The 19,156-nt window shown below is 45.1% G+C and overlaps 2 protein-coding genes across 2 annotated transcripts; one reads left to right on the forward strand and one right to left on the reverse strand.

Moving 5' to 3' along the window:
* Window positions 1-3,114: 3,114 nt before the first annotated feature.
* Window positions 3,115-14,023, forward strand: slc5a2.L (solute carrier family 5 (sodium/glucose cotransporter), member 2 L homeolog). Its single transcript, NM_001094230.1, has 15 exons — window positions 3,115-3,355; window positions 6,015-6,086; window positions 6,196-6,300; window positions 6,827-6,886; window positions 6,965-7,069; window positions 7,179-7,284; window positions 7,432-7,512; window positions 8,188-8,396; window positions 9,126-9,261; window positions 9,533-9,640; window positions 10,141-10,291; window positions 10,770-10,938; window positions 11,894-12,109; window positions 12,249-12,312; window positions 13,817-14,023. The coding sequence occupies exons 1-15, from the start codon at window positions 3,227-3,229 to the stop codon at window positions 13,957-13,959; spliced, it is 1,854 nt and encodes a 617-aa protein (NP_001087699.1). The 5' UTR covers window positions 3,115-3,226; the 3' UTR covers window positions 13,960-14,023.
* On the reverse strand, window positions 13,767-17,315 carry rpusd4.L (RNA pseudouridylate synthase domain containing 4 L homeolog). The gene is made up of 7 exons (XM_018236696.2): window positions 17,154-17,315; window positions 16,944-17,046; window positions 16,510-16,711; window positions 15,847-15,940; window positions 15,620-15,767; window positions 15,424-15,521; window positions 13,767-14,639 (listed from the first exon to the last, which is right to left on the reverse strand). The coding sequence occupies exons 1-7, from the start codon at window positions 17,253-17,255 to the stop codon at window positions 14,418-14,420; spliced, it is 969 nt and encodes a 322-aa protein (XP_018092185.1). The 5' UTR covers window positions 17,256-17,315; the 3' UTR covers window positions 13,767-14,417.
* Window positions 17,316-19,156: the final 1,841 nt, after the last annotated feature.

Genomic DNA, 19,156 nt, shown 5'->3' on the forward strand with positions numbered 1-19,156 from the left:
GTGTTCGCGCTCGCCGGAAGTTCGCGAACGTCGCGCGACGTTCGCCATTTTGGGTTCGCCATTGTTGGCGCTTTTTTTTGCCCTCTCACCCCAGACCAGCAGGTACATGGCAGCCAATCAGGAAGCTCTCCCCTGGACCACTCCCCTTCCCTATAAAAACCGAAGCCCTGCAGCGTTTTTTCACTCTGCCTGTGTGTGCTGAAGAGATAGTGTAGGGAGAGAGCTGCTGCCTGTTAGTGATTTCAGGGACAGTTGAAAGTTTGCTGGCTAGTAATCGTTTTGATACTGCTCTGTTATTGGAGGCACAGAAGTCTGCAGGGGTTTGAGGGACATTTAAGCTTAGGTAGCTTTGCTGGCTAGTAATCTACCTTCTACTGCAGTGCTCTGTATGTAGCTGCTGTGGGCAGCTGTCCTGCTTCTGATCTCATCTGCTGACTGCTGCAATAACAGTAGTCCTTGTAAGGACTGCTTTTATTTATTTTTTTGTTGTTTTACTACTACTACTACTACTACTATAAGAGCCCAGTGCTATTAGTCTAGCAGTGTTGGGGAGTGGGACTGGTGTGCTAATCTGCTGCTCCTAGTAGTTCAGCAGCACCAACTTTAATTTTTTTTTTTTAATATTCATTTTTTTTTTATTTTACTTTTTTTTATTTTACTACCGCTGTAGTAGTGTATAAGTTGACCTTTTAGGCATTATTTGCCCTGTAGGCATTATTTGCACACTGTTTTCTTCAACCCGCCATCTAGCTGTGTGACCTTGTTCACATTCTGTCTAAATATCCATAATATTACCGTCTCCAGAAAAAACACCGGAGTGACTTTTTTCAAGCAGCCATAATATATTTTACGTAATCCGTATCCACCGCTGTAGTAGTGTATACGTTGACCTTGTAGGCATTGTTTGCCCAGTTTTTTTGGCCGCAGCCACTGAAGCACAGAGGCCAGAAAAAATATGCCATATAAATGCTGAAAATAGTAATTTTTTGCCATACGTTGACTCAACGTATATGGCAAAAAATTACTATTTTCAGCATTTATATGGCATATTTTTTCTGGCAACTGTGCTTCAGTGGCTGCGTCCAAAAAAACTGGGCAAACAATGCCTACAAGGTCAACGTATGGCAGTTGTTTAAAGAGAACAGTAGATTACTAGCCAGCAAAGCTACCTAAGCTAAAATGTCCCTCAAATCCCTGCAGACTTCTGTCCCTCCAATACAGAGCAGTATCAAGCAGATTACTAGCCAGCAAACTTACTATCATCTGTCCCTGAAATCACTAACAGCTCTCCCCCTACACTATCTCTTCCAAGCACACACAGGCAGATTTTTCAGATACATTTTTGCCCTTGATCCCCCTCTGGCATGCCACTGTCCAGGTCGTTGCACCCTTTAAACAACTTTAAAATCATTTTTCTGGCCAGAAATGTCTTTTCTAGATGTTAAAGTTCGCCTTCCCATTGAAGTCTATGGGGTTCGCGAACCGCTCGCATTTTTGCGCAAGTTCGCGAATATGTTCGCAAACTTTTTTTCCGACGTTCGCTACATCCCTATCTATAACTAAAAAGGAGTCTCTAGTGGGCATTAGTGTAGGTGACCCATTGACACAGGTCTAGGCACAATTACTGGAGCTCTAAGGGGTGAGCCTGATATTTTATAATGGCTGATACTGCACTCCTGCAATGGTGAACAAATCTCGATCAAGGCGCGTGGATAGACCTTGGCTGACCAGAAGATTAATCGGAGGGGTGGTATCGTAGTGGTGGTGATGTTGTTGGGACGGGGCATGTGAACATGCAGGGGGCAGGCTGGTGGGGCTTTGGGCCAGGAAACATTGCCTTGGGTTTGGATGGAAATACTTCTTGGCCCAGCTCTACAAAACACCTGGCTTTCCTGATCTGCGGGTTCTGAGTTTTGTGCAATAGGGATGTCCATGTGCTGCTCATCTCAGGCTCTTCCTGTACACAGCAATTGAGTTAAAAGAGCTGCAACAATTTTATTTCTAAAGGGGAACTATTGCAAAAATGAAAATATAAAATAAGCTTCATCATACTGAAATAAGAAACTTTCTAAATACAATCAATTAATCATAAATCTGAATTGTTTCTGAAATCCTCAATTTTATATCCACTATTCCTCTCTCAGCATCTGTTTCTCTTCATTCTGTCTTCATGCAGCAGTTGGGTTTTAGATGAATGATCCAATATATCTTATAGGGGGGCGGCTCCTTTCCTAGCAGATGAATTAGAGCACACACAAAATAACCTTTTGCATAAATCCTGCATGTAGAGAGACATGATGAAGTCCCCTATAAGATCTGTCAATGAATATCTGACACCCAACTGCTGCATGAAGACAGAAGGAAGAGAAACAGATGCTGAGAGAGGGATAGTGAAGATAAACTTGATTATTTCAGAAACGGTACAGAATTTTGATTGCGTTTTGAAAGTTTCTTGTTTCAGTATATTAAAACTTGTATTAAATTTTCATTTAACTTTGCATCTCGACCCATTTTTGTAAGGCAGGACACAAGGTCATTTTTGGTATCCATGGTAGTTCTGTGCCCTCAGATACAATTTCAGATACAGATAGAGAAAATTTTTGCTTTTAGGGTAGAACTACACAAGCGCTTTTACCTGCAAAGGCATCCAATCCGACGCGCTGAGATGAATCGCAGGCGTCACGACGGATGTGCCGGATCGAAGGTAAGTAATAGGAATGTCGGACGTTGTTGCTGCGTGCATCCGGCACGACTATCGGATGAAGACGCAATGCCGCATTTGCATCCAACAGTCGTGTCAACGTCCGACATTCCTATTACCTTAGATCCGGCACACCCTACGTGACGCCTGCGATTCATCTTAGCGTTTCCAAACCGATGCTATCGCAGGTAAAATCGCTCGTGTAGTTCTACCCTTAGGCTTTGGGAGAGAATGTGTTTCACGGAGGGCTGTGCATGTGATGGACATGGCTGTTGGTTACATGGCTTCATTGTGCTGCATGTGAGGCTTCTCCAGGTTAATGATTTGGGTTACTTTTGTTCCCCATTAACCACAGACAGAGGATAAGAGAGAGTAAGAAGGAGGGCATGTGAGAGGAGAAGGCCCAGTGGTGGCAGGAATGTGAGAGAGAGAGGGCAGATAGAGGGTATAAGAGAGGGAACACAAGACTTGAGTAGAAAAGCGAGGGAGACTGTAGAGAGACAGGGACAAACAGCAGAGCCAGCCATGGAGAGCACCATTGTACCAGACACCACTTCCCATATCCCCCCAAAGAATAATGTGACCATCAGCAACCCAGCCGATATCTCCGTCATTGTGGGATACTTTGTCATCGTCATTGGAGTGGGCTTGTGGGTAAGTAACGGAGCCAAGTGTGTCTGTGTTGTGCCAGGAATAACCAGTGGGAGTTGCATGGGCAAGTTGGTTCAATCCATATGTGCAAGGTTGCATTAAAGGCGTTGTTTATCTTTAAATTAGCTTTTATTATGATGTAGAGAGTGATATTCTGAGACAATTTGCAATTGGTTTTCATTTTTGATAATTTGTGGTTTTTCAGTTATTTAGCTTTTTATTCAGCAGCTCTCCAGTTTGCAATTTCAGCAATCTGGTTGCTAGGGTCCAAATTCCCCTAGCAACCATGCATTGATTTGAATAAGAGACTGGAATATGAATAGAAGAGGGACTGAATAGAAAGACGAGTAATAAAAAGTAGCAACAATAATACATTTGTAGTCTTACATAGCATTTGTTTTGTAGATGGGGTCAGTGACCCCCGTTTGAAAGCTGGAAACAGTCAGAAGAAGGAGGCAAATAATTAAAATTTTAAATAATTTTTTAAAAAATGGCACCGGCACAATAAAGGTGGCCATAGAGGTTCCAATTACAATTAAAAGATGTTTCCAGGAAAGATCATTCATTTCAATACACACGTGTAGAGCTGAATTGTCAGATATACAAGTAGAAACAATAGAATTCTTCCTGTATCTGATGAATTAGCACTAACAATGGCCGATGTGCAGTTGCCTTCAAAGGCACCCAATCAAAATTCTCAGGCCAGCCCGATCAACGAATCAACCTATATCCGAGCTTCTGCCGATATGGGTTGGCTTGTTTCTCAGACACAAGAGTCCTCTGCACTCAACCCATTATCAATATATTTAAGACAGCGACATTTTGTGCATACTGCTACTAAAAAATGCCTTACCCTTTAAACAAAACAGGGATTGTTTGTCCATATATTGCAATATATTTAAGCTGGCCAACTACGTCAAAGTCATCCCATATCTGGCCAGTCCTACGCTTAATTTTCATCTGATTCATTAAGAATTCTATTGCTTCTCACCACACATGCACCAAATATCATAAAAATTCGTTTTGTACGATATTATCGGGGCATCTATGGCCACCTTTAGGTAATGCAAAAAAAACAACTTTGGTACCATGTCAGGCTGAATAGTTAAATGGCAAGTATATCAGGGTGGTGTACTTTAGTATGTTGGCTCAGAGCTGCACATCTTGATGGGGCAACACACTAGCCATTCTGTGGCTGTCCCCTTTCTCCATATCTGCATAGCACTAAAGTACACCCATCGTTATCCTAAAGTACAGTCAGAACAGGGGCCTATTAAATTGTGGGTTTCTCTGCACTGTGGGGATGGTGGTACCACAGTAACATGCAACACTCAACTGCAATTTCCAGAGAACACTAAAACTAAACAGGAAATCTGAGATTTGTACAATTTCTGTCCTCAAGTTGGGAGGTCCATGTTTCTGGCATAGACTTCAGTTGGTGGCAGGAGACTCTGTGTCCTTAGAATGAAATGGGTCAGCTGATCTGCTGGCAGTTGTGTTCTGATATAGGTGACAGTGTGTATATCCTTAGCAGGCTCTGCTGGGCCTAGATTTGCAATCTGTGGGTTCAGGCAAATGCCAGAGGGGCTGCTGTAAGATGCCATACACAGTCATTATTTAGTGGGCTGGTGGGGGGCTGTTTGGGCCTCTGTGCACTTGAAACGCAAGGGCCTATTTTGGATCCCAGTCCTGACCTGGGCTTTACTGATATGTTCCCATGTCACACAATGTTCTCCTGGTGAAGCTCTGCAGGCTCGGGAAATGCCCTGTTTGCTCAATGGCTAATCAGAGTGTCTTACATGGAGATGGAATGTGCTCATTTGGTATAAAAACTGCTGATTAGCGAGACGGCTCGATGCACACCAGTGCCCTCTCTCTCTGCTTGTCACAAGCCCCATGTAGCCAGCACTTTCTGTGGTCAGCAATCTCAAGATCACTGCGTGACTACCTCTAACCTCTATGTCTATTAATTTAGCTTCCAGGTAGAGTAGGGGCAGCCATATCTACCCCTCAGCCCAACATTGTCTCTGTCACTTTATATGCCGCTGGTACCCAAACTGACGAGTGTAAAGTCATTTGTGGAGGATGAATTCTGCTGTCCATCTCTGAACTGCAGTCTTCAGTCTTATTGGGTGTCCCAAGGCCTTTGTAGAACCCCTAATAGGAAAGCCTATTCCTCACACAACGAACCACCCCAGCTTTGGAGGATGATGTTCATAGCTTTATTGGAATACAAAGGATGGACAGTGGAACCAAATTCCCCCGTCTGGTGATCCTGCTGGTGTCATCACTAGCCACGCTCCATGGTGCCATTGGTCTATAGCATGGGTGTTGTTCTTTGTTGCCATGATTCCCTTTCTTAAATGGGTAAAGCCGCTTAGTGCCATGCCCAGGCTGTATAGTTGAAGAACTTACACGTAAGCCATTAGCTTTGATAATGAAGATAATTTTTAGGTTCTTCTGATATGTGTGGCTTAGTCAAAAACCCTCAAGGTGAAAAACCATACAATACAGTGGCACACTTGGCCACTATCACTCTTGGGCTCTGCACCCTGGCCTATACAGGAGAAGCATGACCATTGTTAGGTGGCCTATATGTGTCTGTAACAAGTGTTGTCTCCCAATGACCATCTGTCCAACACTGTCTCCATTGCCTTTTCAGTCCATGCGTAGAGCCAACAGAGGGACGGTAGGTGGGTATTTTCTGGCTGGAAGAAGCATGTCTTGGGGTCCGGTGAGTACCCATGCAGTGTCTGTAACCATTGATAATACCGTGCTCACTGGTTAAGTTCTCTTCAGGATTCCCAGGAAGATGCATATTCATTTTCTCTGTCTCTCCCAAGGTTGGTGCCTCACTCTTCGCCAGTAACATAGGCAGTGGGCATTTTGTAGGACTGGCAGGTACCGGAGCAGCTAGTGGCATTGCTGTGGCTGGATTTGAGTGGAATGTAAGAAGATGTTCTACATTGATCTGTATTACCTCTTAAGATACCATAAACCTTCCTCTGGTCGTACGATAAAGCTCAAAGTTGGTGCCAAGATTGCAGGAAAGGGCCAGTGTTTAGTATACATTCAGGGGTACTGAGAAGGTTTCTACCCATGTTCCTTCCTAGTTGCACCTTCCCTAAACAATCTCCTTTAATTAGTGACACTTACAATTTACTGTATTGCAGACCTTGTCTGGAAAGTCTTATGCAAAGGGCAAGATATAGGCACTAAGCATGGTGTTCCCTGTTCTGCAGGTTGTGTCCATAGATGCAGCTCTTGGAACTCCTAGAATGGAACACAGAGAGTTATGACTTCTTTGTAATACGGTGATGGGTGGCACTATGGCATCCCCTGGGATGGCCCCTTAGCTTGGTCTTCAGTTGAACACACACAAGTTAGGGAGCACCAATGGGGAGCCGCTCAATTTTCATGGCACCACTAAAGCATCACTATAACCATGTCCTTTTGTGGCCATTTCTCCCCCAGGCTTTGTTTGTGGTCCTGGTTCTGGGTTGGATTTTTGTCCCAGTCTATCTGACAGCAGAGGTAAGTGAAGGAGATGCCATTGGTACCAGATCGGGGTATGGCTGCCAGTCAGTGACACCCTCTCCTTATGTTGCCCAGGTTGTGACCATGCCAGAGTACCTGAAGAAGCGCTTTGGTGGGCAGAGGATCCAGATGTACCTGTCTGTGCTGTCTCTGGTCATGTACATCTTCACCAAGATCTCTGTGAGTATCAAGGGGGTCCAAATGCTTGTGGTTGCTATGGGTTACTGCAGTTGGTCACTAGAAGGGCAAGTCGCACCCTGCGGTGAGTTACACTTTTGTCTCCCTACAGGTCGATATGTTCTCAGGAGCGGTTTTCATCCAACTTGCATTGGGCTGGAATATTTATTTGTCTGTCATTGCCTTGTTGGTTATAACAACAATATATACAGTGACGGGTATGTATTCCCCATGTGCCCCCACAGACAGCTTTGCACATGCCAAACACCATAGAGATTAACATGAGCTGCATCCATTGCACATTACATGACACCAATCCATGGGTTTGCATTGTATTTCCAACATCTATCTCATTTTTTTCCCAGGGGGCCTTGCTGCACTCATGTACACAGATACAGTACAGACTTTTGTCATCATTGGAGGGGCCTGTGTGCTGACTGGATATGGTAAGCTGGCTGCTAAACTATACAGGGAATAACATACCCCCTACTGTAAATGATAAGGATATTTGAAGTCACTGAGGGGTTCTGTGACCATATAAAGGCACAAGGCTGCAGGCTGAGTTATACAGGGAACTCTGAGTATCACTCATGTATTATAAGGGATAATGTACCCCCTACTGTAAATGATAAGGATATTAGAAGTCACTGAGGGGTTCTGTGACCATATAAAGGCACAAGGCTGCAGGCTGAGTTATACAGGGAACTCTGAGTATCACTCATGTATTATAAGGGATAATGTACCCCTACTGTAAATGATAAGGATATTAGAAGTCACTGAGGGGTTGTTCTGTGACCATATAAAGACACAAGGCTGCAGGCTGAGTTATACAGGGAACTCTTAGTATCACTCATGTATTATAAGGGATAATGTACCCCCTACTGTAAATGATAAGGATATTCAAAGTCACCGAGGGGTTCTCTGACCATATTAAGGATATCAGAAGTCACTAAGGAATTCCATGGTATTATAAAGCTGCAGGTTTAGTACTTCAATACAGGTCATGGCACTCAACTAATGAATAAGTTTGAGTCATGTGACACAAATGAATAAGTGTAGTTTACATGTGACAGACCCTGCCCTGTAATCCATGTCTTTCTCTATCTGTTTCTTTGCTGCAGCATTCGAAGCTGTGGGGGGTTATGATGCCCTCATGGAGAAATACATGAAGGCCGTGCCAACCGTGCTGGGCAATGTGTCGGAATCATGTGCAGCACCTCGTGCCGATTCACTCCATCTATTACGGGATCCTATATCTGGGGACCTTCCCTGGCCGGCCTTGATCCTAGGACTGACCATTGTCTCCACTTGGTATTGGTGCAGTGACCAGGTGACCACCCCGCCTCCTTTTTATACCTCCTCTCCTCCTCCTCCTTCTTATACCTCCTCTCCTTTTTATACCCCCTCTCCTCCTCCTTCTTATACCTCCTCTCCTCTACATTATGATACCTCCTCTTCTCCTCCTTCTGATACCTCCTCTCCTCTTCCTTCTGATACCTCCTCTCCTCTTCGTTATACCTCCTCTCCTTTTCGTTATGATACCTCCTCTTCTCCTCCTTCTGATACCTCCTCTCCTCCTCCTTCTGATACCTCCTCTTCTTTCTGATACCTCCTCTCCTCTTCCTTCTGATACCTCCTCTCCTCATCCTTCTGATACCTCCTCTCCTCATCCTTCTGATACCTCATCTTCCTTTTGATACCTCATCTTCTGCTCCTTCTGATACCCTCTCTGCTTCCTCTGCTCTTCCTTCTGATATCTCCTCTCCTCCTCCTTCTAATACCTCCTCACCTCCTCCTTCTGATACCTCCTCTCCTCATTCTCCTCTGTGGTCTCTCCACCATTCCTTCATCTGCATCCTAATAATCCCTTCCCTATATTCTGCATAGCCCTGTGATACTATGCCTCTAGGTCAACTCCCCCTCTTCTAAGATAGCTCCTCCTGCAACATGGTAGCTAAGAGTGATCAGATCTCTTGATAGGCATCTTAGTTTCCATCTGTATAATATAAATATTCCTGAGATATAACTACAGTTTCATGTCAGTTGGTTGATGTTACAGGTCATTGTGCAACGGTGCCTGGCTGCCCGCTCCATCACCCACGTTAAGCTGGGCTGTGTGCTGTGCGGGTATATGAAGATCCTACCCATGTTCCTCATGGTTATGCCGGGGATGATCAGCAGGGTCCTCTTCACAGGTGGGTTCTGTTTATTTACTAATGATGGGCCCTAGAGCATAGCCAAGGAGCTTTGTATCCCTTTCACCAGGGCACAATAAATGGGGTGCAGAGCATGTAGACACCAGGTTCCTTTTCACAACATGGCTGAACCCTGGAAAGGTGCCCCTGTTGCCTACCCCTTGCTCTGCCCCTGATTGGGGTCTGTGTCGTAGGCTTGCACAAGTTACTGTGTGTTGCCGACTAGATTCTGAGAAACCCTAAAGTTACAGTGCAGCTCTTTGTGTTGCAGAGGAGGTGGCCTGTGTGGAGCCCTCACGTTGTCTGGCTGCTTGTGGCACTAAGATTGGATGTTCCAACATTGCCTACCCAAAGCTGGTCATAGAGCTGATGCCAAATGGTGAGTCTCTTGTTGCAATTGTAATTGGTTTAGTCTATAAGTATTAGGGATGCACCGAATCCACTAATTGGGATTCGGCCGAATCTTTTCATTCGGAACTGAATCCGAATTTTCATATGCAGATTATGGGCGGAAAAGGAAAAAATGGGGAATTTCTTTTTTATTTCCTTGTTTTGTGAGGAAAAGCCACATGATTTTCCCTTCCCAGCCCTAATTTGCATACGCAAATTAGGATTCGGTTCGGCCAGGCACAAAGATTCGCCCGAATCCATCTGAAAAAGGCTGAATCCCGAACCGAATCCTGGAATCCTAGAACCGAATAAGTAAATATAGGTAAGTGTGTATATAGCATTTTCTGTAGTACCTATAGGGTCCCCCTCCATGGTGCATTACAGTGGCATCTGCTGCTCTTGCCAGTTTCCCTTTTAAACTGTCTCTACTATACGCTAGCCCTATCATCTGTTTCTAGCAACATGGCCGATCTCATTCATCTCTCCTAGGTCTCCGTGGCCTCATGCTGGCTGTAATGCTGGCCGCACTCATGAGCAGCCTGGCATCTATATTCAATAGCAGCGGGACCCTCTTCACTATGGACATCTGGAGGAGGATGAGACCCCAGGCAGTAGAGAAGGAGCTGCTGTTGGTGGGAAGGTAAGTGCCTTCGTACCTCTGTCTGGCCTTCAGCTGTTTAACCATTGGGGTCACTGTCCTGCCTTTACTGCCTCCTGCTCTCTGCCTCTATAATCAGGATAGTTTATTTATGAGATCATGAGCTCTGTATAAACAACCCCTATCCCACAGTCATAGTTTGAGTAGTTTTGAGTAGTTTGATTAACTACTCACAGAACCAAGGAGCTGAAAGGCACATTCATTCGCAAGCTGGACTTTTATGGTTTTTATTATTTTATAAATCATCTTCCTATAAATCCTCCAGTTTGTTATTCAAACCACGTCCTGGTTGGTAGGGTAAGTGGGGCGCTAGCAACCAAGTTAAAATTCCAAATTTGGATGTGACCTGGTTACCATGATAAGTTTTGCTTTTAAAGGGATCATTTCTTGGACAGGGAGGAGCCATGACAAGCTTGTTCTTCCCCATGTGTCTATTGCTCGGTCTCTCGCTTTCTCGCAGGGTGTGGACAGTGTGTCTCGTGGCGCTGAGTATCGCGTGGATCCCAGTGGTTCAGGCTGCACAAGGGGGGCAGCTCTTTGATTATATTCAGTCGGTAGCAAGTTTCCTGGCTCCACCCATCGCCGCTGTTTATTTTCTTGCGCTGTTTGTGAAGAGAGTCAATGAGCCGGTAAGAAAACGCAGCCCTATAGGCTGACACATACGACTATGCACAGGAGCTGACGCTTTATCTGAACTGCTGGGCTGACTGTCATATCTGCTTCTTTACCCAGAAGCCCTTGCCCTCACACCAGTGCTGTCCAACGACTGTGGTAGAAATCTTTATGGCCTACATGGTAGAGGGCCAATAATGGAAGCCAGTGTTAGCCACTCCCTGTTTTTAAACCGCACCCAATTTAAACCTCACCCATGTTACCACATACACATCAATGGTCGTAGCAAACAAAAAACCAAATGGTTGGTGTTCATTGTAAGGAGATCACTCATATGTGAAAAGTGTCATATTAAACCATATATAAGGGCAGTGGCCAGAGAGATTTGTCACCCGCAATAAAAATGCACAACTGCGCCCGACATATCTCCCGAAAATGCCTCTTCGCTGGATATAATTGAAATTGCTGGCCCGTAAAACCAACGCATTGCTTTGTTCATCCAAATTCACCCGAAGTTGCCTAGGGAGGGAACTTTGGACGATTCCGTGATATGTTGGTTTTACTGCCAACAATTTCAGTTATTTCCACTGCCCTTAAAGGGGTGGTTCATTTTTAAGTTAATTTTTTAGTATGTTCTAGAATAGCCAATTCTAAGCAACTTTTCAATTGGTCTTCATTATTTATTTGTCACATTACCCAGAATCCCTTGTCTCCTATATAGTAACCACAAACTTAACATCCCCTCCTGCTCTGCATTGCTACCATGTTACCCATAATGCCCCACTCCTTTCTCTCCTACATATAACTGCTAGTCCCACACTCTGTACCCAGACACTGCCCTTTAATCTTCACATTTTGTACAGCAGAGTCATCCTCCTTACACTCGTGGGCAGCAGCGCAGCCATGCTGGAGTTCCAGACACACGTTACACCGAGTACATGATATCCCCTCTGATTATTCTTCTCTCTGCAGGGCGCATTCTGGGGACTGGTTGGTGGCCTGTTCCTGGGCTTGTGCCGTATGGTGCCTGAGTTTGCCTTTGGATCTGGAAGCTGCTCCGCTCCAAGCTCCTGCCCAACGATAATCTGTGGGGTTCACTATCTCTATTTTGCGATCATTCTCTTCTTGTGTTCTGGAGCCATCGTGATCATCGTATCCTTGTGCACCCCTCCAATTTCGGAAAGAAAGGTACTAGGGGGGTGAAGTGTGTTTGTGGATGGGAACACGATGAGGGGAAAATATATGGGGGCTGGACATGGGGGTGGGATTACAAAGTGGGAATATTTTGGTTTTCCTTTTCCCTCACATCCCATTGTTCTCTCTGCAGCTCCATCGCTTGGTCTATAGTCTCCGGCACAGCCAGGAGCCACGGGAAGAAATGGAGGAGACAGGTAATGTTCCCAAGCCCTGAAATATGGCTGCTGAACCAAAGCTCCTCTTTACTATAGTCAGACAGTGAGGGTGGAGTTTCACTCAGGGGGGCAGCAGGAGGGAGAGTTTTAGGGGGCCCCGAGGGTAAGGGGGGCCCAGCCCTCCGCACTTTCTTGATTAGCCGGGCCCCCTGGTTTCTGAGAGCTGCTGTTTTCGGGAAGGCAGGGCGGGAGCACAGGGGGAGGTATCTTCTGTCCATTACTTCCCCTTATTGGTCACTGAGTTTAAGTTCCAGTTGAGCTGCTCAGGGATTGGATAGCTGAGGTTTGAACTTCTCCTCCAGCTCATCCAATCACCATGCAGCTTTATCAGGAGTTGAAATTCTGTGACCAATAAGGGACGAAAATGCTGTCACTGGAAGAAGATGCAGCCACCTGTGCTCCCCTCCTCCCTTCTGTAGTTGGCAGCTCACTGACAGCAGGTGGGACACACTAATGAAGTAAGTGCAACATGGCAGGACCCTCCTAATGGTAACCCTTTGTGGTCCCTGTTGTGTGGTGGGGCCCTGGGCACCAATATTTTTTAAACTTCTGGGGGGGGGTCAAGTTTTGTTACATGGACGTTTAAGAGGGGCTTGGCCACCGATTTTCTTATAATGTGGGGGAGGGGGGCCCTGGCCACCAATTTTTTTTCCAAATGTGGGGTCCTAACCACCAATATTTTTTTAATGGGGGGCCCTGACCACAAATGTTTTTTTCAATGGGGGGACCCTGACCACCAATATTTTTTTATTAACATGTGGGAACCATAGCCACCAATGTTTTTTTTTTTTAGTGTGTGGTGTGGGGGGGTGGACCTGTCGGGTGGGGAGGGCGGACCTGTAGGTGGGGCTCGTGGTGGGCTCAGCCCAGGGGGCCCAGGAATTTTTTTCATATGGGGCCCTGCGATTTCTGATGGCGGCCCTGGGTGTTTACTCGTTGCATTGATCTCCCTTGGCCTGCAAGTAGAATATAAAGCAGTTTGATGGTGTAAAGCAGAGGTCCCCAACCACCAGGCTGCAGCCCACAACCAGGCCGCAGCCAGTCCTGAAGTGGGCCGCCGAAATAAACATGGTGCACCAAATTGGATGCTGACCCCTTGGTCCTTACAAAAATTTTTTACTCTTCTTTGGTCCCTGGGCCAAAAAATGTTGGGGACCCCTGGTGTAAAGGTCCCATAGATGCATCAATCTGCTTTAATTTACCAACAGATATCAATGCAGTCAGAAACCCTCTGTTTAGCTCTAGGTTTACTCCAGGCCTTGCCCCACAGCCTGGCAATGGGAAACACAATTGTTCAGGTACAGAAGCAACAAGGACATCAGGGGCACAGAAAGTGTGGCCCCCCCAACACTATACATCACCTTTATCCAACCCAAACAGTCTTGGGTCGAGGCATTACACACGCATAATAGTCAAAAATATGAATAATTGTATACTTTCCAGAGGTCTTTATTCACCATGTACTCAATACTCTGCCCTTTAGGGGTCAGCGACCCTCAGTCCCAGGAGAAGCAGGTATCCGATCTGCCAGATATCCGAGAGGACCCCAAGTACGCCCGTCTGGTGAATATCAACGCCCTCATTATGATGTCCTGCGCAATCTTCTTGTGGGCATACTTTGCATGAAACTCCAGGGGGGGTATTTGTAATATATTAATTGCATTTAATAAACTGTGTTTTATTTAAAGAACCTCCTTTTCTTGTGTTGTCATGACAACTTCCTTAAAATGTTTCTGTATTGCAAGTGTAAGGCACCTACGATTAAGTACCAGATGGTATGAAACGCGTAAGGTGGGTCAGCATGTAACATTTTGATGTGATATTTGAATAAATCTTGATTATTTAATGGCGCCCTGGGAAGTGGGGCAAGTCCCTGTAACTCTCTTGCTCAGTATAGACTAGCAATATAGACAATGGTATATTTATTCTGTATAGCAGTGTCATTCTGTAAGAGGATCCCTCCTCTGAACCAGCAGCATGTTGCACCCTCTTTATTCAGTACATCAGTCCGACAGGTACCTTTGCCACTGGCTGGGGCCCACCAGGGGCTGCTGCAGTCATCAATCCTTCCTTAGTTGAGGTAATCAGTCTTTTGGTGGGGGCAGAAGACTTTCTAAATTTGGGGGTGGAATGTGCAAACTGCGCAGAGTTTTGATGAAAGGGTACGGGAGTGGGCACTGCAGTACAATGGGGGCGCTTCCCTGGTAAGAGGGCAGGGTGATCTGTACTGCATGAAGGTGAAGAGCGAGGCTCCGCGCTTGTGGTGCTGTTATACCGAGAGCCTTGAGTACGGAGTCTGGGGGCTTCTGTGAAGGAGAAAACACACACAACGGTTAGATGATTTAAAGGAGAAGGAAACCCTAAGAATTAATAGGACTAAAAATGCCATATTTTATATAGTGAACTTATTGCACGAGGCTAAAGTTTCAGCTTGTCAATAGCAGCAATGATCCAGGACTTCAAACTTGTCACAGGGGGTCACCATCTTGGAAAGTGTCTGTGACACTCACATGCTCAGTGGGCTCTGATTGGCTGTTGAGAAGCTAAGCTTAGGGCTCGTCACTAATTATCCAGCAGAAAATGAGCTTCCCCTGTAATATAAGCTGATGCTACAGGTTTGCTGATTATTAAATTCTGATGCTAATTGCACTGGTTTCTGTGCTGCCATGTAGTAATTATCTGTATTAATTACTAATCAGCCATATATTGTGACATTTCTATTCTATGTGTACTGTATATTGTGAGTGGGTCCCTAAGCTCAGTAAGTGACAGCAGCACAGAGCATGTGCAGTGAATCAGCAGAAAAGAAGATGGGAGCTACTGGGGCATCTTTGGAGACACAGATCTTTACTGCTAAAGGGCTGTGGTTGCCTCGGGCTGGTACAGAAGCACAAAACATAATGTACAACATTTCTAGCTACTTCTTTAGTTTAACTTTCCTTTAAAGACGTCCCCAAATGAACAGAACCAATGATTAGATCATATTGGGCTCCCCTATATGTCACAGCTCCCTTATAATTTATACCAAGGCTCTATAATAACCCTGGGAACATCAGTCCAAAGTTTTTTCAGTGTCCGTCAGCCTATTACCTGTGGAGCAAGCCGGCCCCAGTGAGAGTACTTGTGATCTCCGAGGATTGGACAGTTCAGGCCGAGAGCAAGATGAACCCGTAACTGATGTTTCACTCCTATAGGGGGGACATAAGAGTAACAGTCACATGCAGGAAGAGGAACAAGGTGCTCATATAAGCAGTAAGGAAAACGTTTCTGCACTGATCTGACCAACCTGTGATTGGGTGTAGCTCCACCAAGGAGGCTCCTGACCCCGCCCCCAAGGTGCGGTACCTCGTCACGGCCTCCTGCGCAGAACGGGACACACGGGCTCTTTCCACAGCCCCTTCCTTAGAGACACGGAATCGAGGGGAAAGAGCCATCTACAGAGAATAAAACATTGCAGTCACACGGGAACGCACAGACTCCTAAAAGTATCGGGGGTGTTAAATTGTAAGTCACCTTGTAATGTTTCTGGGGGCCGGGGGTCTCTTTTTCCACAATTGGAATATCCAAAATTCCCTCGCGTGGAGAAGGGGTGCCAATACACAATGCCCTGCAGAAAGACAATGAGTGGGATTAGGACTGATCCATTGCCCTCTGTACCCTCTTCTCATAATCCCTGTGTGCTCAGCTATAAACTATATCTATTATCTCCCATGCATGTCCCTGTGTACTCAATACTCTTTCCCATAATTCCTGTTTGCTCAGCTATAAACCATATCTAATACCTTTCATGCATGTCCCTGTGTACTCAATACTCTTTCCCATAATCCCTGTGTGCTCAGTTATAAACCATATCTAATACCTTCCATGCATGTCCCTGTGTACTCAATACTCTTTCCCATAATCCCTGTGTGCTCAGTAATAAACCATATCTAATACCTTCGATGCATGTCCCTGTGTACTCAATACTCTTTCCCATAATCCCTGTGTGCTCAGCTATAAACCATATCTAATACCTTCCATGTGTGTCCCTGTGTACTCAATACTCTTTCCCATAATTAAACCATAAATATTAACTTCCAAGCGAGGTCCCTGGGTTGTGAGCTGTCTCCTATAAAAATTATGAATGACCAAAGTACTCAGGCATGCCTTGTGCTCATCTCATCCAGATCCACTCACCAGTACACCTTGTGCACTTCCCGCTCCCTCAGCGCCTGCTGCACTCGATCTGCCGCCTCTGTGCTCCGTGCCAGGATCAGCGCTCCTGTGGTGTCTCTGTCTAATCGATGGCAAAGCTTCAGGGGTTCTGCTTTCCAGCCAAAGTGATGCTTAGCTAGTGCCGGGAGCAGAGAGGTCACACTGCGCTCCACTGAAGGGCCACCTACACAGAGATGCCACAAAGCAAGATGTAGCAAAGACAATCACAGATATCAATAACAAACAAAAGGGGTTTAGCAAAATGAAGCAACTAATCAGCTGGTAGCAGTTACTTTGAAAGCAAACATCTGATTGGTTGCTATATATATCTATTTATATACACATTGCATTTACATCCTATAACAAAGCTGGTGGAGTATGTGTGGGATTTAAAGGGGAAGCAGCAGAAGTCTCACCGTGCACAGGAAGTCCATGGGGCTTATTCACAAGCACAAGATCCGGGTCCTCACGTACCACCTGACTCTTTAACTGGCGCAGGTACACGATGGTGGGAGCGTTCTACAAAGAGGGGGTTAAAGGTGAAAATGTCAATAAATGAGACACCAGAATACATAAGCTCCCCACTCACACAACTGTCCCCCTGACTGACACACAGGCATTAATACCTTACTACTCCTCACTGCTTCCTCTAACACTTTCCTCTCTGCCCGGATCCGCTCCGCCAACACCCGAGCCCCACGTGCAGCTCCACCACCGGCAGCCGCCATGTCCTCCAAGGGCACGGAACTAAAAACAAACGTCTGCTGCTGCTACTTTCAAACAGGATACGGCTATTTTTTTCTGGGACCTGACAGCAGGCAATCGCAATCGAAAACGTCATACTGCAGTGCAGAAAGCCGAAGGCCATGTTTGATAGTGGCAAAGCCCTTCTACTGCCAATTACAAAGGCAAGGACAAACCTTTGTGGGACTTACATGTCTGTGTTCTCTTTTCATTCCTAATAAACCGCCTGTATTTAAGTTTGTGTGTCTCTATACAGCAGGAAATTACTATTTTCTTATATTAAGATTTGCTAATAGAATAGCAATAACTAATAATACTAATAACTGTGATTTATAGTACTAATTACCTGCCACTTTGTTATGGGATACATAAGGGAACAACTGCCATTTACTCTTCCTGTGAAGACATTTAAAAATGTGAGGGTTTTTTTTACATGAAGGGCAGAGACACAGGAGATTAGTCATCCAGCAACAAATCTCCTGTTCTTTGGGCGACTAATCTCCTCGAAATGCCTTCCCGCTGGCTAGGGTTGCCACCCGCCCGGTATTTTACCGGCCTAGCCAGTAAAACACTTGCCAAGACCAGGGCCGTTTTTACAAATTTACCAGCAATGTAGCTGCCGATAAATTTGTAATACTCCTAACAAAAGCCCTCTGCCTGCCCCCAATCCGCTCAAAATTTACCTATTTTGCTGCCTTCTGGCCAATCACGTGTTCTGGCCCAGCCCCTTTCGTCATCATGGCACGACCCTTTTACGACACAGCCCGCCCCTTTGTTCCCACTCCCACCACCAGCCTGTGAAAATTTTATTAAAAGGTGGCAACCCTACCGCGGCTAGAATGTGAAATCGTTTCCCGAAGTTGCCTCACAAGGCAAAAACTTACGATTTAGGTTTTTGCTCGATTTCATCGAGTTTTTCTCTGATCCAATTAAATCGTGCTTTTTTTTAATAAGGTCAAGTCTAGTTTTTTATTTAAAAAAATCAGATAAAATTGGATTTTGATAATTAGCCCCCTTAATGTAAAGATTTTGAAAGTAACACTTACATTGTTTGCCTAGAAATCCATAGATAGCAGCCTCATATATATTTAAAGGGATTGTTCACCTTTGAGTTAACTTTTAGTATGATGTAGAGAGTGATATTGTCATTTTTCTAGTTTGTGGTTTTTGAGTTATTAATTTTTTATCCAGCAGCTCTCCAGTTTGCAATTTCAGCAATCTGGTTGCTGGTTCAAATGCCCCTAGCAACTGCGTCTGAGAGTGACAGGTCTCCATAGGCTTGCAATTAGATCAGCCTGATTTGGCCCAGCGCACGTTTTAGGAAATCAGGCTGAGCTTCACTTTTTCATCAACCTCACCAAACAAGTGGGTCTCAAGGGGTAAAGCCTAACACCTTATGCACTGCTGAGCCATCTGCCTTTGGGCCAAGGTTTTCTCTTTTTAGCCATGGAACATTTGCACCATCTCCATTCTGACTTACACTGAAATAATAAATAGTACGGTATATGGTGCTGGTCTGGTTTGACTTTGGGCTTTTTGGGGCAGATTTATCAAGGGTTGAATTTCAAATAAAATTCGAATCGTACGAATCGATGTAACATCGTATTCTATCAAATTCGATTCTAAAAAAAAAGTCAAAGTCCACCAATTGACTCCAAAAAGGTTCTAGGAGGTCCCCCATAGGCTAAAACAGCAATTCAGCAGGTTTTAGATGGCGAATGGTTGAAGTTGGATTTTTAAAGAGACAGTACATGATAAATTTCGATATTTGAATTTTGGAATTTTTTTTTTTCAAATTCGAATCGAAAGTACACAAAAAATAGCTCGAAATTAAAAAAAAATTTAATTGGAATTTTCACTTCGGCCCTTGATAAATCTGCCCATT

Source organism: Xenopus laevis, chromosome 9_10L, assembly GCF_017654675.1.
Source record: "Xenopus laevis strain J_2021 chromosome 9_10L, Xenopus_laevis_v10.1, whole genome shotgun sequence".
Lineage (NCBI taxonomy): Eukaryota > Metazoa > Chordata > Amphibia > Anura > Pipidae > Xenopus > Xenopus laevis.

What these genes read in the sequence shown, in the direction of transcription:
- slc5a2.L (NM_001094230.1), top strand. Translation starts at nt 3,227, where the DNA reads ATGGAGAGCACCATTGTACCAGACACCACTTCCCATATCCCCCCAAAG. An exon ending in CAGTCTATCTGACAGCAGAG is followed by an intron (nt 6,887 to 6,964) that starts GTAAGTGAAGGA and finishes TATGTTGCCCAG; the next exon opens with GTTGTGACCATGCCAGAGTA. An exon ending in CAGCAGGGTCCTCTTCACAG is followed by an intron (nt 9,262 to 9,532) that starts GTGGGTTCTGTT and finishes TTTGTGTTGCAG; the next exon opens with AGGAGGTGGCCTGTGTGGAG.
- rpusd4.L (XM_018236696.2), bottom strand. Translation starts at nt 17,255, where the DNA reads ATGGCGGCTGCCGGTGGTGGAGCTGCACGTGGGGCTCGGGTGTTGGCG. An exon ending in GGAGCTACACCCAATCACAG is followed by an intron (nt 15,522 to 15,619) that starts GTTGGTCAGATC and finishes TCCCCCCTATAG; the next exon opens with GAGTGAAACATCAGTTACGG. An exon ending in GGGGCCGGCTTGCTCCACAG is followed by an intron (nt 14,640 to 15,423) that starts GTAATAGGCTGA and finishes TCTCCTTCACAG; the next exon opens with AAGCCCCCAGACTCCGTACT.